Source organism: Doryrhamphus excisus, linkage group LG6 (genome assembly GCF_037039965.1).
Source record: "Doryrhamphus excisus strain RoL-2023G ecotype Guam linkage group LG6, RoL_Dexc_Guam_v1.1, whole genome shotgun sequence".
Lineage (NCBI taxonomy): Eukaryota > Metazoa > Chordata > Actinopteri > Syngnathiformes > Syngnathidae > Doryrhamphus > Doryrhamphus excisus.
In genome coordinates, this window is record NC_136362.1 from 21,686,424 (window position 1) to 21,710,193 (window position 23,770).

Here is a 23,770-nt window from a genome sequence, read left to right on the forward strand (position 1 = left end):
AGATACTGAAAGAAAGCAACAGAGAACCATTGTTCCGGTTGTATGACAAATGGCGCTTTTATTATTTTTTTCAGAAGTAACACTTCGATGTGTCATGACACATTAGGTATGTAATGGGATAATGATCATTTGTTGTCTTCAAACAGGTTAACCAATGTTCTTTGGCTGCAGCGGCTCATATAAGCCAGGCATCAACACATTTCAAATGAAAAGAACGTGAAAGAACGAGTCTGAATCATCACAATAACTCAAACATTTCAACTGCAGGGTCCAAATAAGTAAACTCCGGACTACAAACACACAGGATCAACTCAAACAAGCAAACCTGCTGTTAACTGCAGAATGGAAATTGAGTGTATGACAATCACAAAATGAAACACTTTTATTTTTTTTTCTGAACTATAAAACATAAAAAAATCAATAGGTCCTGAAGATTGAAATCACATCATTTTATAGTTGCATGTATTTAGTTATCAAAGCTCAGAAAAAGGTCAAACAGAAAAAAATGTTTATTTTCCACATTTGATTTTAGGACCAGCACAAAATAATTTTTACTCAATGATAAATGCTGCTCTAATTTTAACATTTAAGCTTATACTGTTACCGGGAGATTTAAAAAGAAAAAGCAAGACACACATGTGGGAAATTGTAAAAATAAATGTATATAATTTTTATATAAAATAATACAATTTTGCAGCAGCAGCTCTTAAGTGCCTTCATGACAGTACACAAATGAGCACACTTTCCAAAACTGAACTTAAAAATACATCTGCCAAATACAGTCAGAGGTACTAACAGCTGAGAACAGAGAGGAGGGAACGTTATGTCAAAGAGGGATGTTATAACTGCAAATATTGTACAACAGATACCCACGTGGACACAAAGGTTCACGGTATGACCTCAGTGGCAAAACAAAACCTCCCTCACTTCCTCACTGTTAACACATGCTACATTCTGTCAAAAAAAATTACTTTTATACTCAGCTGGTTTGCAATTGACAAGTGTATCACTGTATTTAAAATAAATCACTGAAAGCCTACAGGTGCAGTGCATTGATCGATGTATGCATAACTGAGGGTTTGTCAGTATTCAAAGCAACAGCAAAAGAATAGCAAAAGCGCAAAAAGATACAAATAGTTTAATGCCAGAGCCTCGTTTTTATCGATAAACTTTAAAAGGAAGGAGGAAAAATAAGTTTAAATGTACTATATTCACAGTGGACTGCACTGAACCAGTAGGCTTTGCAGAAAGCTTAATAACACTCCAGTCTAAACTAAACAAAAGGTACATAATTAATGCTCCGATTACATCCTGGGTGCACAGTAGGGCACCTCTAGGAGGCAGTGACACCCTCCCACTCCACCAGGTACTGCACCTTTCCGTCCAGGGTGACCCGTCGAGCCAGGACTTTGTACTTTTCCCCACAAGCCAGCCTTCCTGCCACTCCAAAGTAGGAGCTGATGGAGCTCTTGAGGTGGGACAGCTGACTGTTGGGGTCCATGCCGTGAACTATGTCTGTGGAGTGCAGCCCAGGAAGCGGACTCAGCACCTCTGTGGCCGAAGGGTTTGGGTCTGCTGGGCTGGGAGGGCGCATCCCTGTGTTGGTGGTGGGCCGCAAGACCCGCCGTGGCCGCCCACGTTTCCTTTTTAAGGGTGGAGGGGAAATGGGTATGGTGGAGGTTGTCGACCGGGTCTTGCTGGAGCTACAGAGGCTTAATGGGTGATTGATAGGAAACAGGAGGTTCTAATGTTATTTCTATGATTCTATAAAAAGGCCGCACAGTCAGCATACCTGGACTGCCTTGAAAGGCTAGTTGAGGTAGTTTCTGTGGTGCTCAGGGCTCCGATAGACTCCACATCTGAGGTTCGAGATGACAGTAACGACCTGTCATTCCTATTGTATGAGGTGAAAAGAGAAAATAAGCACAAAAACAAATCCTGAAACGCAGGAGGATTCATCATCATCACTATGCAGATGCTTTACGCAATAATTAAAAAAAACAAACAAAAGCGTATATACAATTAGAGTCAATTATCTTACTTGACAGAAGTAAAGCGATCCAATGAGTGAGATTCTAGTGGTGGAGGCTTTCTCAGCTCCTGTCATATAGAAAAAATAAAGTTGGGATTTCATATTTTCTCAGACACTGACAGCAGTGCAATCTAATCCCCACCAATGTCGAACTATGACAGACCTAGGAGAACCTAAATGGGTCAGTGTCCTGAAAGGAGTACCAGAGAGGGTGCTGTCTCTTTAAGGGGTGACTGCAGTACGTATAGACTACAGTGATTTACAGCAATGACCAAATAAAAATATACTGCAAAAACATGGGGACGCAGTGTTGAATACGTTTTGTCTGTTGTGTATAAGATGCAACATGATGTCAATTTTAGCCTGTTTGCGCATCACCATTTTGTGACATGCAAGTGTGTCACAAAGGTGATGAAATAAATGGATTTGTGATTTGATTGGATTTGATCAATGGGTTTGAGCTGCTGTGATTATCTAAAATGGAATTGGCTGGGTTTTTTTCCCCAGAAATCCAACATGTTGCGTTTCAATTGTGGTTATTGTTATGCAGGCCGATATAAACTTACATTTTTTTTCCAATGTCGACCTGATACCCAATATCAGATATCAGTATTTGATCGGGACACTCCTTGTGTTGGTGCTTTTGCTTGCCGTGTCATGCTTTTGGTAGCACTTGCAGGAGACTGACCAAACTCCAAATGTATACACTGCAAACAACCCAGTAGAACAAACATACAAATGAACAGTACAAACCCTGGACAAGAGTTCACAGGAGCGTCTGCGCTTGGCCTGCCTCTCAAGAGACCGTGTGGATTGCTTCCTCGACTTCTTTTTGGACTTCTTCTGTGCGCCGTTGGTTAAAGTACTGCAAGAAACAACATTTGAAATCTGACTTTTTTTCTCTCTTGACAGAATGAAGACAGAAAGGAAAGGACTCAATGCAATTTGTTCTTTAACGACTCCTGTAGAGATGAAAATACTGGTATTGTCAAGTCTTCAAAAAGGATCTTGCAGCTTACGTGAAAGATGGGGCTTTGTTTGAGTTGACGGCCAGCCCTCGTGAGGAGCGCTCCATCAGTCTGCTGTCTGGTTGCTCAGCACTGGGGGGGGCAGGGGGGAATCGAACCCTCAATCCAAACAAGTGCTTCTTCTTCTTTACCTCTTTTCCCGACATGAACCTGGCAGGGGCACAAAGAGAACAGATGAACTTTCAGGCCTTCATCAAAATTGAAAATACAATATATTCTTACACATACAGTGGTGTTAAAAGCGCTTGCCCTCTTCCTGATTTCAAAATGCAGTTAGTCATTAAAAATATTATAGTGGGAGAAAAAACTCCAAACCTACATGGCCCTGTGTTAAAAAGTGATTGCTCCCTACACCTAATAACTGCTTGGGACACCCTTAGCAGCAACAACTGCAATCAAGCATTTGTGATAACTTGCAATGAGTCTCTTACAGCGCTGTGGAAGAATTTTGGCCCACTCATCTTTGCAGAATTGTTGTCATTCAGCCACATTGGAGCATGAAGCACCTTTTTAAAAGGCATGACATCATCTCAATAGGATCCAGGTCAGGACTTTGACTAGGCTACTCCAAAGTCTTCATCTGGTTTTTCCAATGTTCCATTTATCACAGTAAGTCTTCCAGGTCCTGAAGCAGCAAAACAGCCCCAGACCATCACACTACCACCACCATATTTTTACTGTTTTTCTGAAATGTGGCGTTACTTGTGACCAATGTGGCGTTACATCTGATGTAATGGGACACACCTTCTAAAAAGTTACATTTTTGTCTAGTCAGAGTCTTGTCAAAGTATTTTCCCAAAGCTCTTATCAAGATGTTTTCCGGAAAATTTGAAACAAGCAGTAATGTTCTTTTTGTTCAACCATAATATTCGTCTTGGAACTCTGCCATGCAGGCCCTTTTGCCCAGCGTCTTTCTTATGGTGGAGTCATGAACACTGAGGCAAGTGTCAGGTCAGCAGTTCTTTGGTTGTTGTGGAGTCTTTTGTGACCTCTTAGATGAATAATCATTGCAGTCTATTCATCTCAGTAGTGTTTTTCCAAACAGGGCCGTGCGGATTTGTTTTTTTTTCTCCCTAATACATAGTTTCAATAAAAAAAGTGCATTTGGTCTTCAGTTAAACATTAAGTGTGACAAACTTGCAAAAAAAAAAAAAGATCAGGAAGGGGCAAACGTTTTCACACAAGTGTAGCTGTACTTTGTATATATCTGATGTTACACATTACAGAAACCTACTTGCTTGTGTTGTTGTTTAACGCCTCCAGTACAAACGCATATCGCAATGATCTTGGGGTGCTAGAAAGCTGTTGATGGAACACAAAAGACAGTCAAGATTTCAAAGGTGATGAAATGAAGCTGGTTGTTTTCATGCACACATGCAAATTCCAATTCCAAACATGAGATCGGTGGGCGCCAATCCAGATGATAGTCTGTTTACAATGTTCTGACATAGAGCAACATTGCTTTTTACCTTTTATTTTTTTACACATCCTTAAGCCTCCCAAGCAGCAGTGTGCCAATCAAAAGGACAGCCATCACCATGGAAGTGAAAACCAATGTTGTGAAAAGCTCAGCAAGGACACACTCTTGGGACACTCTTATGGTCTCAATTGCTGTCGCGACCATCATTAACAATTACAATTATTTATTGAATGCTAATGAATGCTCGCGGGGTCAAGGATTCTGTGCGCTGCTACAAGGAGGCCGAGGAGAGTGTTTTTAAAAACACCAATAAACTCTATACATATATATACTTAAACATCACATATGCATTTCAGTGGTAATTCCAAGATTTTATGATAGATTTCTAATATGCACATTTTTAATAAGTCATCATATTGTATCTCCTGTTACCTCCCCAAGCTGCAGTAGCTCCCAATTGCTGTTGATGTAAGCCATCAGGTCCATCTCAGAGTCAAAGTACTTCTTCTTGTGGATCATAGTCAGGTTGTACAGGCTCAAGTGTGTCACGTCCTCCCTGCAATGCTTTATATTACTTTTATTGCATTTCTTTATACACGTGATTAGTATACAAAATGCAGAGACAGGCAAGTGAGATCTTTGGTTGATGTATTTCATCAAAGCCAATGAAGGTCTGTTCTGTTCCACTACAGTCCTCTAGATGGCAATAATGTTCTGTGGAATCTCAGTTTCCACGTTGATGACTATTATTTTTGCAGATTTTTCTTAATGTTGAAAAACCATCATACCATCTGAGAGGCAGTCGGCTGAGATACTCGGGTCCACCGTTGCAAACAGAACAAACAAAAACATAAAACCTGAAGGTGGAGAAACACAAAATGCATAGTGTTGTTTTGTTTTTAAACATACAAAAATAATGTCAAATGCTGTGTTTGATCAAATGCATCCTAATATATTGAACCAAACTATGCTTGCTTTATATATTTTTTTCCACCGGAGATTACAATATGTGTAGGACTGGAAAATTCTGCAAAAAATGTAAATGACCATTTTCTTGCTTAGAGATGAGATGGCTATTCTGAGTGCTGCTGGAAATTCTTGTGGAAGATCAGAATTTCCCATATTTTCCCAAAACATTTCCCTCAGTAAACCTGCTAAGAAAAGAGTGGTTTATCACCTGTCTCCATAGAGCATTGGCATCTGCAAGCAGTGGAGGCAGGCTTCATGGAACCACTGCTCACATCTATTACACTGCAGCATCTTCAAGTACCAGCTGCATGGACACAAAGACAAAGACATCATCTCACGAGTCCTCTCAGGCGTCGTGATATAACAAATTACATAACTGTTTGTTGTTATGTTGTTTTATTTGAGTCACTCACTTTCCTGGCCCTCCGCAATAGCAGTAGCACTGTTGCATGTTGGTTGTGTGGTCTTCATCCCACACCAGTTCCTCCAGGGCGTACGGGAAGGAGAGCTCCATGTGTTGCGGGTCCTCCTGCTTTAAAAACAAAGAAATAAAATAAAAACACAGCACATTATCTGGCTTCCACTTGAAAAATCCAAGACAAGGGCACTACCTTTGGAAAAGCAGTGAGCACACATTCAGAGCAGAGCCACTTGTCGTCTGAGTCAATGACAGTAGCATCGATGATGGGGGAGTGGCACAGCTGATGATAGCCTGGGCAAAAAGTACATCATTTATACATCCTGGTCATTTAAGAAGTCAGCCAACCTTTTCATCAATGTCAGGTATACCTTGCCCACATTTGTCACAAATCACAATCTCATTGGGTTCTTCTGAAGTTTCATCCTGACAGATGGAGCAGACAATGTCATCGTCCTCATCGTCGTCCTCATCTTCATCCCCTAAAATGGACGTGTGTCACAACGTAGAGAGCCATGTAAGAATTCATCTGAAACAAATATAATGCAGTGTTGCTTCTGGTTTTCAGGCAGGTACTCTCATGTAAAGCACATAAAGTATCTATCCATCTTCTTCTGCTTAACCGGGTGGCAAAGGCAGCAGTCTCAGCAGGGAAGCCCAGACTTCCCTCTTTCGGTTCCACCGGGACGACACCCAGGCCTTCCCAAGCCAACGTATCCTACGTTGCCCTGAGGCCTCCTCCCAGCTGGGAAGCCCAGACTTCCCTCTTTCGGTTCGACTGGGACAACACCCAGGCCTTCCCGAGCCAACGTATCCTAGGTCTGCCCCGAGGCCTCCTCCCAGCTGGGAATGCCAGAAACACCTCACCAAAGAGGCGTCCGGAAGGTATCCAAACTAGATGCCCGAGCCACCTCAACTGGCTCCTCCAGACCTGGAGTAGCGGCTCTACTCTTGATGGCTGAGCTCCTCAACCTCTCTGTTAGGGTGAGTCCGGCCACCTTATGGAGGAAACTAATTTCAGCCGCAAAATGTTCTTTCGGTCGCGATCAAAAGCTCACGACCAGAGCGGAGGGTGGGAACATAATTCCACATTTTGGTTACTGCAATTCTACATCTTGTCACTGTATTGGTTATTGATTTTTACTGCAATTCTACATTTTGTTACTGTATAGGTTATTGTTTTTACTGCAATTCTACATTTTGTTCGTTGTATGCAATACAATGACAATAAAGGCGATTCAGATTCTGATAAATTGAGAGCTTTGCCTTCCGACTCAGCTCTCTCTTTACCACGGCAGTCCAGTACAGCGACCTCATTACTACAGAGGCTGCATCAAGAATCCGTCGTTTCTTGAGACATAAATTATCCAACATATTGAAAACCCTGTTGATGCAGCACAGGGAAAGTGTCCTTACTGTTGTGACCAGCGACTTCAATAACACCACGTGGGGGCAGTAACTGTGTGTGCAGGGAGGTACCACTTGTGTCAAGTTGGAATGTGTCTGACTAAAGGCTGTAATATGAAACTTTCCAGAGCAGGAATTTACACACATCACACCATACTGTTTGCTGCCATTTTTATATTCTGTTGACATATGGGGTAAGTGCACTTCACTCACCAACTATACTGCAAAATGGGCAATGAGCATGATACATAATATTAGCTATAAAGAACACACAAATCCTTTACTCCTGTCTACCAGTTGTACTGCAATTATTATTTTCTCTTTGACTATTTATTATTTGTATTATTTAATTAAGGTATTGTTAATCGTATATCCTGCACCTGTTTATTACTATGCAAATCTTTTAGTATTTATTACCGAATAAGCTATCTGCAAATGATCCAATTCTTCACATGTTTCTTTAGAAATTGTTAACCTGTTAAACATTAGTAATGTAATAGTACACGGTAAAACAGTGTCCTGTCCAGCCCGCCCTGCACAGGACAATCCATTTTTTTCATGACATTTTGCACTGTATATGCGCACGCACGCACGCCTGTCCAGTCCGATGAAAAGCCCTCCCAGTGACATAATGCTGTACATTCAGCGACACGGTATAACACATGCAGCACCGCCTGTCTGTGTCAGTGATGCGTGAAGTGAATGGACCCAGCAGATCTCCTCAGCTATGTGACTGCCGGCCCCCCGCCTCCTTTTTTTTGAACATTTCACCTCTGCAAAGGGATAAACCTGACCGCATAAGATGAATGCAGCGTGCTGCCATGGTTCCCGAGAGATGAGAATGGTTCTGCAAGTTGCACTTATTAACTGTACAAACTATTACAGTTGTACTTGGACTTTCACAAAGCAGGGGGGACAATCCCACGTACTTATCACCGGAAATCGCCGATTGAAGTATCCCTAGTGTGCGAGAAATAGCCAGTACTAAATAAATAAGTCCAGCAATATTAGCAGCTATTTATAAAGTTTAAATATTACAGACATTTATATACTACTGCCTACCCGTTTGAATGTCCTTCCACAGAACCCAAGACTTGGATCGATCCTCAAACACCACAAAGCATCGCTGCTTGTCCCGATCTATCTGTAAGGGCAAAGAAAAAACAAATAGTTTAAAAATATATAGCTACAACCTCTCATTTATTGCGCTTAACTGGTTCCAGACCCAATCATGATAAGTAAATTTCAGTGAGGTATGATTCATTAATTATAAGTCAAATATTTCATACTTACCACAAAAAACCTTCTAAATACAATTGTTAACATTAGACGTGAACTAACACCCCATAGTCTCCTTTACACTCATATGAACCAATATAGTAGACCTAAAAGTAAATAAATCATTTAATATAAATGCTGATGTATGTTAAATTTATATATGTATGCAGGCTCATGTATAAATGTGTGATGATGAAACTGTGATTGAGTGAAGCTGTAAAGTGGCAACTATTGCCACTGTCTTGCACATTCAACAAATCCACCCAACTGTCAAATGCGGGGGTATTATTGCTTGTACCTGCACCCCAGTTGGTACAGGCCTTTTAAATATATAATACAATCTATGTATCAGTCAATAAAGTCGCAGTAATGCAGCGTTATGAAGATATTATTTGCTACATGCTTCATATGATGTTCAAGACCCTTCAGTGAAAAAGCCCAAACCGAGTAAAGCTATTTAACAATACTCTTTCCTGTACGTTCTCACACACTAACCTTTGTGATTGTCCCCAGGTATATCAAACCATCTGACCAACGGGCCAAGACGTCCTGCCCCTCTGTGAACCTGTCCTGTTCACCATACTCCACCCTCGCTTGGCTTGTTGGGGACAAAGGAATAGCCTGCTGCTGCGGGGGGTGAGCTCTCTGATGAACGGACAGGTGACCCAAAACCCCTGAGTCTCTGCAATGACAAGGGATGGACTGGTAAAACTGGAAACATGTAACATCAAGCATAATTGTAAAGGATTTGCATAGGCACTGTACTAGTAAATAGGTGACAGTCGATGGAAGCTAATGTACTGTCACTCCAAGCACTTCCTGTCACTAAAATATCTCTCTTGTGACCCAAGCACACTTTAACGAAGTGTAACATAAGACGTAAACTTGTGGATTCAGTTCATGTGAATAACCACTGTTTCTATTTTAGGTTTCCTTTGAGGGCTGTCCCCTTTGTTCGAACGTTGAGTGGCTGTGGTCAACCCCACGCTTAGTAAAACATAACCATGTGCAGTGACATTAAAGTCTAAAATGATATATTTTGTCAGAATTATCGGCCAAAGTAAGACTAATCCCCGGGCAAAGCCTTTAGCCGTGCCAGGTTGCAGACCCAGACTAACCCACACCCCCAACAGAGGAAAACATGACAACAATACCTCATTCGGGCACCTCCGTTTCTACAGCTCCAAAAGTAACAAAATAAATATATGTGCGTTGCTGTGGTATTCTCGCTCCGTTTGCCTTTGAAATTCACACCAAACTCGAGCCGCTAAAACGTGTAGACCCCGTGTCCTTCTCAGAAAATAACAAACTGCTCATTTTCCCCGAGCACGTTCGCCATTTTGGTTTCCCGCTGATGGCCGGGGAGTGCATTGTGGGAAGCTTAAACGGCAGCTGCTGCTTCCTCGTCCTCGTCTGTTTAATCTCATTTCAAGCATCTTCAACTGCACGTGTCACATGTTTACCTGCGTCAACGTGTGGCTAATTACAGCATCTTTTAATCAACCATTGATGTCTTACGTAACGTTTTCACACATTATCAACAGTGCTCTCATTACATAGGCACAGATGTAAGGCTGTATGGCCACTCATGTTTTCAAAATTAAATGGTGTACATTTTGAATTTGACTTGTAGAATTATCAGTACCGGAAGTGATATGGTATGGGTCAACAAATGTATTTTGTTCGAGCCGGAAATGATATCGTCGTTAACAAAATTACATTAATTGTAACAAATTACAAATTTATATCAGTGTTATAAAGATGAACAGTTGTCTTATGGACGCTCATGTCTACACAATTAGGCCGCGTTGACGGAAAATTTGTTTTGCAGACTCTTCGTTACCGGAAGTGATTTGATATGAGTCAACAAATGTATTTTATTCTGGAAAACAAAGAATAAGGACTAGCATTAACCGGAAGTGATATCATCGTTAACAAAATTACATCTATTTTAACAAATTATACATTAACATCAGTGCCCTGAAAAATAAGCAATTATGTCACTCATGTCGACAAAATCAGACCGCTTTGACAGACAAATTGATTTGCGGAAACTTCCTACCGGAAGTGACGCATTGGGTCAATAAATGTGTTTCATTATGAAAACGAAAATAGATTAGTGTCAGTGGTACATATGACCGGAAATGATATCGCCATTGATACAATTTCCACATAACAGTGGTACTAAACGAAGCAGTCGTGAAAAATAAATGTCCTTTTACCGGAAGTCATTATAACATTCACCTAGCACTGTTTGTATTGTGAAAGATGAACAAAAGTTTATTAAAATACACAGCTTCGGGGTGTCACTTAGTGCAGAACTAGTTTCATTGAACGTTGTAATCAAGCTGGACTTCTTCAAACCGCGCCTGCGCATTGACCCAAGCCTGCGCTGTTTTGTGGCGGAGGCATGAAGAAGTTGCTTTGCTGGAAACACAGCCGCTGCAGCTGGAGCGAAGCGCAAATGTGCAGACGGAGCATAGCCCACTGGGACAAAATCAACAGAAATGATGTACGTGCATGAATGTACGTTTTGCAAGCGAGGCGAGACGCGTCCTGCTGCGGCTTTTGAATGACGGTCTCCTTCAGTCAAGCCCACGTATTGAGATGATCTATTTCTGTGATGGCGAAGGGACTGTTTCCACGGGCCTGGGTGAAGAAGTCCTTCTATTTCCAGGTAATGTAGCTTTGTGCCAGTGTGTTATAATGGGGTCTGTGCTGGTGCCACACCAGGGGGCCGGTTGGCAGTAAACATTTTCCACCTGCATGCTTTCAAATGACCTGAGGAATGTTGATGGACGGCTGAAGCTTCACTTACCAGAAGACATATCAGAGGCATGTACAGGGGACTAGAGTGCTTTTATAACACACTGAGCTTAACAATCTTCGAGAGGGGCCCACCACAAGTCTTAAAGTGCTGAAGATCTTGGAAAGTATTAGATTGACCCAGTTGGAGGCCTGCCTGCTCCCTCTGCAATGCAGTTCCCCAACATTGAAGACATGATAGAAAAAGTAATCTGTCAGTCAAAACCAATGAAGTTTTTAAAACAATGTTGAAACTGTTGTCGGTGAAAGTAAATGATTGTGATCACTGACTCTAAGCAACAGGTTGCCCGGCAATAAAAGAACATGATACTCTATGCTCATGAATGTACTAAAGAGTCAAGAGGATTAACAGGACCAGTTTCTAAACACAATTGCAAACATAACAGTTTGCAATGACACTTGTGTGTTTTTGGTTGTGAGATGGTTTGCATGCTTGCACCCATGTAGTGTCTTCACTATGCAACCATGCATTTTTCACAGTATTTCTCTAAGGTACCCAAAATAGGTCATGGAGGTCTTTTACATATTTAACATGTCAACATTATGTGTTTGCACATTTTATGTTCGCTACGGTCAATTGCAAATAATGTCCATTGTGTTGTCATATTGCCTGTACTGTATATCGAGTAGCTATTATTCACAGCATGTGATGTTCAATGTTTTTTCCCACTGTCCTCCCTGGAGGCCCACCATTCATCAGCTCCGTACAGGAGCCAGGTGTCTCAAGTTACCATTCAAACGTGCTCCTAAAGGAATATGGGTCAATGTGGAGGCAATGGTTTTCCCCACCTTGCAGTCCTCATGACATGTTTTGTCATTCCAAACCAGTTCCAAAGGTCATGTGTCTGTAATCTACAAAGAAGAGGATTAGCATGACCAAGGCATGATCGGTTCATACGGTGGAATAATAACAACACAGTTTACAAAAAAAACAAATGGTCCCTGCCTGTACGCTAGCTGCACCCCAAGGGTGAGGAGCAAAGCATATAGTAGAAATTTGAAGGGAAAAAAAGATGATTGTTCAGCCAAATGACGCCTTTGTGTGGGAATATTAATAATGAGCAAGGTCAGCCCATCAACACCAACGAGCGAATATGCTGAATTTATTCAAAAGTGATAGCAACATAAACAAAACAAACTTGCCCATGCTGACAGTCAACAATCAGAATGTAGTTTAATACATCACCAAAGAAATGCTGCATTTTAATATAGTTAAAAGCCAGCATTTCAAGAAATGCTGCAAACATTAAAGAGTACGAATCGCCTTTAGGAAAATACATGTCAGTTAGTGGTTTATTTTGATCTCAAAAACTGTTGACAATAATATCGTTGAGTGTCAATTTGTGGGGCAGTAAAATGCACCTGTATTGTTTGTGACTTAGTTAAATGAAAATAATGAAATATTTGTTTGTCCTATTATTATATTTGTTCAAAGCATTTAAAAAAAAATAGCAAATGTTAAACAGTACGAATTGCTTGTCAGAAAATACATGTAGTTCATGTTTTTTGTGTTACATTTAATAAAAGTTTCAATTAGATACTTTGTTAATCTAAGAGAAATTCACAGATCCAGCATCTTACAGATTTGGAAAACACGGGGGTATGCAGGGTTCAAGAAAATAAGGGAATGGTACTATGTAAAATAGTATCATAAAATAAAATAGCAAATACAGTAAAGAGCAAAAATTTTAAAAATATAACAGCAAAGCAAGCAAAATATAATACAAAAACCTCCATCTCGTGCTGTTGTACAGCATATACATGTACATATTGATGTAGTGCAGTTAGAAGTACACACTTAGAGTCCATCATGTAGACGTGTGTGTGCGATGATAAAGTGTGTTTGTGTTCGAAGGTCCAGTTCTATATTTTTACCACTGTCACAATAACATGAGTAAGATGTGATGTGTGCGTCCCGTTACTAAAGCGCTAATATGAATATGATATGTGACAAGTAGCACGACACACCGTAACGATCAGGTCCATGAGATGGTTCAAATGCTGATTTGAACAGTCAGAGAGCCGACCAATGAATTGTTAACAAACCTAGCAGTGAGGCCTCCTGGGAAACAGCCTAGAACCTTTTCAGGATTCATGCCTTCATTTGTTCTTGTCCTTTGCAGGCTCGTATCTCCTTTGTAAGGGTGAAGTACTTGTTCCTCACTTGGTTGACCGTGCTGGTGGGGAGCTGGGTGCTCTACGTGCAATACTCGGCCTACACGGAGCTATGCAGAGGACACCAGTGCAAGATCGCCATTGTGAGTTATGGATTAGCTTGAGTTTGCGAGGTCCACATTGTGGGACTCGCATTGATTTTTGAAACGCGTATACCTTTGACGCCGTTAGATCTTGTCAATGCCTCTTAATTACCGATGGGTGGCTTTGTTCATGGGACTCTCAGGCTCTTTTGTGACTGATGCTCAGTCGATAACAATTAACGCTTCCATGGAACAGAGCCAACAATAGTCATTCCATTCCATCAGTCTCTGTTTCTCCCTAGTTGCAATCGCTTCAGTAGTGTCTTCACTTCTCTATGAAATAGTCTCTATACCATACAAACCAAAAATCATAAAGATTTGTTTTCAAAATGTCTAACAACAGGGCAATCCTGACTTGGTAAACTGTGCAGGAGAAAGTATCTTCTGTTATGATTGACATTGTATTCTTGACATCCTGAACAAGCGAGCTGCACTCAGTTGGAGGAGTTTGTAACAATGAGAGACAGGAGATCACTAGACAAACTGCTCTCCATCATGGACAACCCCGCCCACCCCATCGGACATAGAGGGGAAGCAGGGCTCATTCTAGAACAGACTCATGCAGTTCCGTTCACACAGTAAACGCTACAGGACTTCGCTTGTTCCACTTGCCATCCATCTTTACATTACCTCACCTGTCCATTCCACACATTCCATCCATCCATTTTCTATACCGCTTATCCTCACGAGGGTCGTGGGCCGGCTGGAGCCTATCCCAGCTGTCTTAGGGCGAGAGATGGGGTACACCCTGGACTGGTGGCCAGCCAATCACAGGGCACATATAGACAAACAACCATTCACACTCACATTCATACCTATGGAAAATTTGGAGTGGCCAATTAACCTAGCATGTTTTTGGAATGTGGGAGGAAACAGGTAGGAAAATCCAGTCTTGCTGGATTCGACTATAGTTTGATCTCAGGATGCAATCTAAGCTCTTTGGAGTGATTGCAAGCCGTTAGTTTAGGCGGCCATGTTCACTGTGCTTCTTGTCTTCCAAGTGTGACAAATACAGGAAGGGAATCATTGACGGTTCGGCCTGCAGCAGCCTGTGTGACAAAGAGACCTTCTACATGAGTAGATGTCTCTCAGCCCTCCCGAACAACCAGGTAGAAGCCCATGTGACTCTTCATCATCAGCCATGATCTCCCCATACAAATATCTCCATCATTTAGGTGTATACTGGAAGCTGGGGAGACCATGAAGGAATCGTTCACTGTAATTTGGGCAAAGTTATACGCTACGAGATGGGCGAGGAGCTGGAGCCACGGAGGGAGGCCCCTGTGTTCGACACTCCCACTCGAGGCACGTCAGTGGAGAAGTTCAGAGAGATGGTCTTTAATAATCTCAAGGTAAAAATTGGAATTCATCCAAAATAAATATGTTCTTCCATCCTGCATGTGTGCCACATTCTTGGTTTCTTTTTGTTTGTCACACTTAAATGTTTCAGATCATCAAACAAATGTAAATGTTAGTCAATCACAACACAACTGAACATATTATAATTAAGGGAGACAAAAATCCAAACCTACATGGCCCTGTGTGAGAAAAAACACAACTTAATCAGGCTATCAGGCTAGCTAACAGGCTGGAAAAAGTTAAAACAATTTCTCAAGCTTTGGGACTCCAGCAAACCGCAGTGAGAGCTATTATCCACAATTGGCAAGAACAGGAGTGGCCGGCCTACCAAAAATACCCCAAGAGTGCATTGATAACCCATCCAAGAGGTCACAAAAGACCCCACAACAACATATCCTCATGACTCCATAAGAAAAACACTTGGCAAAAACAGCCGAAGACAAAAACCATTGCTCAATAAAAATTGACAGAAAACATCTTGATGGTCTCCAAGACCTTTGGGAAAATACTCTGTGGTCTGACGGGACAAAAGTTGAACTTTTCAGAAGGTGTGTATCCCATTACATCTGGTGTAAATGTAACACCACATTTCAGAGAAACAGTAAAATATGGTGGTGGTAGTGTGATGGTCTGGGGCTGTTTTGCTGCTTCAGGACCTGGTCCAATTCTGCTGTCTACCAAATGATTCTAAAGAGAATATCCGGCCATCTGTTGGTGACTTGAGCTGAAACCAACTTGGGTTCTGCAGCAGGATAAGGATCCAAACCACAACAGCAAGTCCACTTATTCCACACACGGCCATGTAGGTTGGGATTTGTTTTCCCTTGAAAATCACAAAAAACTACATTGTGTTCAGTTGTGTTGTCATTGATTAATTACATTTGTTTAATAAAATTGCACGCAGACCTCACAGCTAGGAGACCAGGGTTCTATTCACCCCTCGGCCATCTCTGTGTGGAGTTTGCATGTTCTCCCTGTGCATGCGTGGGTTTTCTCCGGGTACTCCGGTTTCCTTCCACATTCCAAAAACATGCTAGGTTAATTGGCCATTGTGCCCTGTGATTGGCTGGCCGCCAGTCCAGGGTGCACCCCACCTCTCGCCCCAAGACAGCTGGGATAGGCTCCAGCACCACCACGACCCTCGTGAAAATAAGCGGTAGAAAATGAATGAATGTCATCTTTTACTTTGTATAGTTGTGGAATTACTGTTTGAGACATGTAATTTCCTAAAGGCAATTCATACTCTTTAATGTTTGCAGCATTTCTTGAAATGCTGGCTTTTAACTGTATTAAAGTGCAGCAAATAAATGAAACTAAACTGCTTGTAATTTTGTCAGACATTTGTGTCCCTCTGACCTCTTGTAGTCCAAGCTTGGAGATCAAGCTAATCTCGCCGGATTGGTCAGTGTCATCTTGTCTGTGGCGGATGGCAACAAAGATGGAAAGGTGTCCCTGCCCGAAGCTCGCTCGATGTGGGCCCTCCTGCAGATGGATGAGGTCAGAAGAAAACATGATCTGATCAAATAAGGTCCCACTACTGATGGCGTATCGATTCTGTGGTATTGATTACTCTCAAAGTATCCTATTACTAATAGTAATACTAATAGTAATAGTATACTAATTACTAAAAGTTGGTAACTTGTTACATACTATTATATGTATTATATTAGTATGTTACATACTCAATATTTCCATTTGGATATTTAAACAGGAACTGTGGTTTCCTCAGGTGCTTCTTGGCCTGCTGCTTCAGGAGCGTGGACACACTCCCCGTCTTCTGGGCTACTGCGGGGACCTCTACATGACGGAACGTGTGCCCCATGCCCCCTTGTATGGTTTGTCCGCACCCTGGCCGCTGGGGTCCTGGGTGCCCAGTGGCTTACAGCGCAAGATGGATCAGTGGTTCACCCCCTCGTGGCCTCGCAAAGCCAAGATCTCCATGGGCCTGCTGGAGCTGGTGGAGGACATCTTCCACGGCACGTACGGCAGCTTCCTCATCTGCGACCTGGCAGCGGTGCACTTGGGCTACACAGACGGCCATGAGCTGCGTCTCACCAACCCCCGCACCGTGGTACCCGAAAGCCAGTTTCGGCGCAGCATGCGGGCGCTCAGATGCGACACGGACGCCGACTGCGTGTACGGCGTAGACTGCTGGACATCATGTGACACGTCATATCAACGGTGCAGGGAGGAGCCGGTGCGGCCCAATTTGGCCAAAGCGTGCACCGTGTTGAAGGACTACCTCCTGCACGGGGCGCCGTCTGCGCTGAGGGAGGAGCTGGAGAGGCAGCTGTACGCCTGCATGGCCCTCAAGGGGGGCGCCGGCCAGATGAACATGGAGCACTCGCTTCTCCTCAACAACCTGAAGGCTCTGTTGTGGAGACAGATCTCCCACACCAAGGACTCGTGACCAGGAGGAGCTGAGATGCTAACAATCTGAACATGCAAGGAATTGAGACTATATGGGCAAAAGTATTGGGACATCACACTCACTGTAAGCATACAGAAAAATGATTTACTAAATATTTTGTGCTATTATGACACGCTCGTAATTTTTTTTGTTATAGTTCCACCCGTCTTAGAGGAATAGGGAGGCCTAGCTCATTGGTGTCCCAATACTTGTGCCCACTTGCATATTACTGCTGGATCACCCATACCTGGGAGGCTTATTGAAGACTATCCAATCAATTTCTATTGCTTTCACTTAGTATGAAGATATGAACAATCCAAGTCTATAATGGGAGGTTTTTTGCATGCTTACTTTTGACAAAGCTGGGAAGGAATCATCGCTAACCGGAGGGATGTTTTAGGCCACCAAATCTCTGGGAAGGAATCATCGCTAACCGGAGGGACGTTTTAGGCCACCAAATCTCTGGGAAGGAATCATCGCTAACCGGAGGGACGTTTTAGGCCACCAAATCTACTAAGAAGAAGCACAATAGTCTTTATGACAGCCATGTGTGTTCATTTGTGAATGTTGTACTGCATCACTTTGGGCTTGGACCCATCACAGTGCCATAGAAATCATGCTGAAATCCATCTGCTGAATGTTCCACAGATCTTTTTTATCAACCTTATTCTATTCTTAAGACGCCGCTGACAATGAAGTCACTTTTAAAATGTGCCATATCATCCAGGAAGTTGTGCGCTGCTGGATGGTCAAAAGATGTTAATGCATGACTTTTGCACAATGACACTATTTAGCTGTCTTTTCTATCACATCAGCTGCCCTCTCCTCTCCCCTTTTGAGTCACTGATTAAAGTATAGAACGTGTAATGGGACCAATGTGAAGAGTTAAAGTGTCGTCAGCATTCCTGTCATAGTATCAATGAAGACACACACAAAAAAGTTGAGTTTGTAATAAATTTAGTCGTGTTGCATATGGAGGTAGCGCTAACCGTCCTCTGCCTCCCGTTCTTGCGCTCGTAAGAAGCTGGCTTTTTTCTGGGCAACGCGGTCCTTCCTCTGAGCCAGAGACAACTTGGCACGATTCCATCTGGGCGGAAAGAGGAGCGAGAAGGGTCATTAGCATTCACAACACTTGGAGGTAGCTGGAGAAGCGGTCACTTTTTTGTCTATTGTGCAACATGTCACAAAGCCAAAGGGTTTCATGTGAGGCATGCAAGTTGTGTCACTTCATTTGAAGGAAAATAAACACAAAAATAACACCCACCTCTTCCTTTGGACTTCTCTTTTGGGTTTCTTTTCATGAACAGGGTTTGCTCTGATGGCGGCGTGTGCTTTCTTGTACATTTCCTCCACCTGAGAAGAATACAAGTTAATTCCAGGTTGGTGTGTGTCGCCACGAGCACATCATCACGATGCTTCCCTCAGCTTCCCTCAGCCTTGAAATGAAAGCCAACATCAGCCAATCTTTTGCTCCGAACCATTGGGATCACCACTGGGATCACCATGGAGAAGCAGTGACAGGATGTGGGAAAACTGGCGAGTTTCATTTGCAGCGGCTGTGCTTACGTTAACAGCTACTTTCATTGTGATACTTGTGTGTGTGTGTGGGGGGGGGGGGCTGCTTGTTTGGCGGTTTCGGCTGCTCAGAGCCACCTTGCTTTAAAAATACTGGTTCAACTTGACTGCGCACCCTGGTGGACAAAGTATGGAATAGCAACTCTCTCAAGCAGTATCCATATCAATAGGCACGTTTACATGGAGCCAAATATTCCAATTCCATTCGGGATATTTGCTGAAATGGGAAAGAATGTAACCTTTGTATACACCTCATTCCCAAAGAAAAGTGCCAATCCCAATGAATATAGAATGGGATTCCCAGGGGTGGAATATTCCTTTCCGCAATCCGATTGAGGTATCTTGTACCCGCTCAAACGGAAAGTTGTCAGACTGCGTTCTTCTTCCTCATGTTTTTCTTCTTCTGTTGTTTATTGGCGGTTGGCAAGTAGCTTTGGTGTGCATTAGCGCCATCTGTGGAACAGAATCTAAACCCTTCTATACGCCATTCACAAGTCCACTTTTATTAAAAATAAAATACATATCTATATAAAACATGTGGCCAGCTTAATTATAAAATATTATATTATAGCAAGATTGAACTTTATCTTTTCCTGTTCCCGGGTGCGTTCTTTCAGCGAATGCTGAGATATGACGTAACACGCAGCTCCAGACGTTCGTCCATTTAAAAAAATGGAGGCCAGCAATCGGCACTGGACTGCTAAGGAAAGTTTGTTTTTGATTCAAACTAAATTTCAAGACTCGATGAGGGAAAAACTGGCAATACGGAATTATTCAAATAAGTGGAAGAGAAAGCCGGTATCATGTGATGTTGGTGTTTACGCATTACTGGGCATGCCCCATTGACTATTCTGGTGGATTATAGAGGTGCATGTAAACACGCGATTGGAATATTCCTTTCCATGGATACCATTGCTTTCGGAAAGGTCATTCGGAAAGAGGGAAAAACTCATGTAAACGTGGCTACTGTTGCCTATCCATTCACAGTTTGATGGAGTCTAAAAGGACCTGATTTACTCATAGCCCCCAGGGGACCAGACTGGACCAAAGTGTGTAGAATAAAATACAGGGCTTGGTCTACTCCCAAAAAAGTCAGATTTTCTGTCTGCTTTACTCTTTAATAGTAGGAATTAAAAGACACTGATTTTTGAGGATTTAAAAATAGTTTCTTTTTTAAATTTTGTCAAGCTGCAACTCCACCCCAGGGAGGCTGGTCTTGCTTTGAACAACGTGGTTTCGCCAGCGACATGCAGCATCTTTTTTCCCTCTCACAATAGGCACAGTAATCCCTAAAACAAAAACAGCCCCCTTTATATAACACATGAGTCTTATTTATATTTAAAATGGCTTATTTACTATTATTTTGTGTGCTCTACTGGGTAATACGAGTATAAAGGTGACTGTAGGGGTGTTAGTTCAAGTCTAGATGTCTCTAATAATAACCATATTTGGAAGGTCAGTAAGAGGTTTTCTATGCTTTAACTATGGATAAAACATGTGTACACACTCTTATGTCCAGTTTGCCTACTGTAAAAATAAATTAGCGTCGCCTTGAACATACCGTGTCAGGTGCGACTCCGTTCTTGATGAAGCGAGAGAACTGCCTCTTATACGCCTCCTCGTCCTCCTCCATCAGGCAGGACATGTAGTCGGCCACGTTCATGCCCATGATGTGTTTCCGATGCACCTCAGCGTTAAACTCCTTGCTCTCTGTGTCGTAACCGGGAAAGCGTTTCAGGCTAGGAGCAAAATAGGAGAAAAATGTCACATGGTGATTCCGTGTTGTGCAGCAAAATAGGTTCAACGTTTCTAGATAAACCGTTGTTGCTTCTCTCAGCCCCGTCTTGAAATGACAGTAAACATCAGCCAATGCAAATGAAGGACCAACTACATTTGGCTCAGCTTGCTTTGGGTCATCATCAAGAAGCAGGTTGACGTTCATACCCAACTCTACTGTAGTATAGTTGGATATACACATACATATACAGGAAGATACAGGAAGTATTCCAGCTGACCTGTGAGGGATGGCCAGTCCTCCGTCCACTGCTCCCTTTAGCGCTCCAAACACTTTGTTTCCCGTAGTGGTTCTGGCCAGGCCCGCATCCAGGTAACAGGTGAAGGTGCCCGGCTGACCGTCCACGCTCTCCACGTTGAACTCGTCGCCCGTCACCTCCACCTGACCCTCGTACACCTGATCTATGCCAAACTTGTGCAACAGCTAGGAAAACAATGAAAACACTCCTTAGGAGGATGAACAACTGACATACCATCAATACATCCTAGTAGTCAGAAACACAAACCAACAGCTGTGGCTGTAGGAAACCTCCACAAAATGGCTGCATTTCGAGTATCACGAGTGGTCTGCTTGTGCTTTAAAATGTCTGTTGTGCTTCTCACCTGTCGGCCTGGAACTATGTATGTCTGTCTTAATAAATCAACACGTCTTTTGTACTTTAGCATGAAAAACTTGGGGAATCACGTCGGTATCACGTGATGTTGATGGTCACGCTTTACTGGGCATGCCCCATTGACTATTCTGGTTGATTATAGCGGCACATGGAGACTGGAGATTGGAATATTCCTTTCAATGTATACCATTGTTTTTGGAAAGGTCATTTGGCTATTGACAGGAAATAATCTATATACACATATAAACGTACATAATATCTAATACATAAAGTACATCCTGCAGTGGCTACTGGTCAATCCTTACCCTGCGAGCCAGCAGCAAGCCAGTGCAGTACGCTGCAGCGTAGTTAGTGAGACCCACAGGGATGCCATACTTGGGCAGCTCGTGGGAGTATGCGGCAGACACAATGCAGTCCCCTTCAATTTTTGCATAAGCAATCTGTCAAGAGAGAGACACAAAAAAATTAATGCAATTTGTGAGAGTATGATATTGATCAAGTTTTCCAACCACTGACCTGGCAGCAGATGTCCCTGTTGGACAGTCTAACAATCAGACGATACTTGGGGGTGTTGTACTTGTTCTTGTCTTGAACAACCAAGCGTTTGCGTGCGAAGAAGTCTGTTTTGCCCTCTACAACAAACACAAATATTAGTGATAGTGGATAAGCGATAGTTTTTTTGTGCATCAATGTACTCCACTTTTAAAGTAATGGGCACCATTCGTAGTTTGATCATTATTGAATGACATTAAACATTAATACCTCTCCTTCGTCGGTATTTGACTTGATATCTCTTGAAGTATGCCTTGTTCTTCACCACTTTGACGAAACCCTACAAACAAATCGATTAAATGATAAACTTTGCCTAAATAGTACACACTGTGTAGTGCATGTTGATGCATTCAATGGCACTTGGCTTCCATTTTTAACCAAACAGTAGCGCCACGCTAAAGCAACCCGCCGGTGTCCATCTCAAGCCATCCGACCATTAAAACGCTACAAACACTCGTCCAATGTCAACTTTTCACTCGTTCTCATACAAACAGACGGATACGATAATATATCATTCACGTTTTCTTACCATTTTAATGGGATTTTGCACACTTTCCTCTCCGACTCAATGGCACTCTTCCGTATTCTATAGCGGAACTTTACCCGTTGAGATGCTTCACCTCCAGGCCGCCTCAGAACGGAGCGCCCCCTGCTGCATTGGAGGCAACATGGCAGCTAAACCAACAGAGGGCAGTAACGACCAATACCGAGGGCTTTATCAGACTTCACATCTTTCTATAGAGAGAAAACAAGTCATGAGGAAACTTTTTAACAACTTTACAGTCGTAACGGTGTAATTACTATGATATGGGGATATATACAGCTCTAATAAATGCTTAATAACTATATAAGTAAATGTCAATAGTTTGTAGGACAAAAGTACTACAATGTTTAAAGGAAGTTCGATGCCACATTCAAATTCTATTTGTGGTCTCCGCTAGAACAAAAATACACTCCTGATCAAAATTATAAGACCAGTTGGAAAAATTGCAAGAATTGACGTTCCTCTTGGATCTTAAAGGGGAAGTCAACTACTGCAGCTATTACATCATCATCAGTGTACGTGTTATTTGAGGGTTTCATAGTCCAAATAGGTGTATCCCAATGACAGCATTGTAAGCTAGCTTATGTACATGTTCGTGTTTCACATAAGGATTGTTAATGATGGGCAAAAAAGTGCAGTTCCCCTTTAAGGAGCTTCTGAGTAGAGCATGAAAAATGCAAAAAGAAGAGAAGAAATGGGGAAGATGGAGGATGGACCAAAAGAGTGACGTATATCCTTTGTCTGTCAGGCACGGCGACCTGCAGCGTCGTTATCATACAAGCCTTTTAGTCACGAGGCACACTGCCCGCAACATCTCCACACAGCCAGCTGCCGTTTGACGCCCTGCACAACCTAAAGCTCCATTGTTCCATAGAAGGGAAAAAATACCTCAGATTATTTTTTTAATGAACTGTTAGCCATGAGCTGACAAAAAAGGAGAACTATAATCTTCTGCTTTACTGCCACAGAGATAAAATAGCTCAGTGTCACTCACTCATGTTCTCAGCATCTCAGCGATAAGAAAAGTCAAAGTCACTCTTGTGGGTGTTCCCCCCCCCGGATGTTCAAGCTTTGTTTCTGCAGAATTGTGATTTCACAATGAAGAGAAAGCAACTGTACAGCTACGTGTCTGAGGGCCCTGCTGTAGTCCAGTGGGTGTTTTTGTTCAGTCTAAATGGTCATTTTGGGGAGATGATTAGAAGATTAGGGATGTCCAATACCACTGTCAGTCGGTCATAAGTTCATTCATTCATTTTCTACCGCTTTTTCCTCACAAGGGTCACGGG

The 23,770-nt window shown here is 42.5% G+C and overlaps 3 protein-coding genes across 3 annotated transcripts; 1 reads left to right on the forward strand and 2 right to left on the reverse strand.

Annotated features, from left to right (window-relative positions):
• Positions 1 to 38: 38 nt before the first annotated feature.
• On the reverse strand, positions 39 to 9,993 carry mtf2 (metal response element binding transcription factor 2). Its single transcript, XM_058068690.2, has 15 exons — positions 9,707 to 9,993; positions 9,048 to 9,234; positions 8,337 to 8,418; positions 6,239 to 6,349; positions 6,061 to 6,161; positions 5,863 to 5,981; positions 5,658 to 5,753; positions 5,269 to 5,337; positions 4,913 to 5,036; positions 4,295 to 4,362; positions 3,052 to 3,210; positions 2,786 to 2,897; positions 2,042 to 2,100; positions 1,793 to 1,894; positions 39 to 1,712 (listed from the first exon to the last, which is right to left on the reverse strand). The coding sequence occupies exons 1-15, from the start codon at positions 9,709 to 9,711 to the stop codon at positions 1,334 to 1,336; spliced, it is 1,773 nt and encodes a 590-aa protein (XP_057924673.2). The 5' UTR covers positions 9,712 to 9,993; the 3' UTR covers positions 39 to 1,333.
• Positions 9,994 to 10,952: 959 nt separating this feature from the next.
• Positions 10,953 to 17,881, forward strand: dipk1aa (divergent protein kinase domain 1Aa). Its single transcript, XM_058068245.2, has 6 exons — positions 10,953 to 11,229; positions 13,502 to 13,636; positions 14,638 to 14,745; positions 14,812 to 14,988; positions 16,361 to 16,492; positions 16,725 to 17,881. The coding sequence occupies exons 1-6, from the start codon at positions 11,176 to 11,178 to the stop codon at positions 17,403 to 17,405; spliced, it is 1,287 nt and encodes a 428-aa protein (XP_057924228.2). The 5' UTR covers positions 10,953 to 11,175; the 3' UTR covers positions 17,406 to 17,881.
• Positions 17,882 to 18,345: 464 nt separating this feature from the next.
• Positions 18,346 to 22,630, reverse strand: rpl5a (ribosomal protein L5a). The gene is made up of 8 exons (XM_058068325.2): positions 22,470 to 22,630; positions 22,151 to 22,220; positions 21,905 to 22,020; positions 21,694 to 21,828; positions 20,996 to 21,198; positions 20,542 to 20,719; positions 18,670 to 18,758; positions 18,346 to 18,492 (listed from the first exon to the last, which is right to left on the reverse strand). Exons 1-8 carry the CDS (start codon positions 22,470 to 22,472, stop codon positions 18,390 to 18,392), a joined length of 897 nt encoding a protein of 298 aa, XP_057924308.2. The 5' UTR covers positions 22,473 to 22,630; the 3' UTR covers positions 18,346 to 18,389.
• Between the last annotated feature and the right edge of the window lie 1,140 nt (positions 22,631 to 23,770).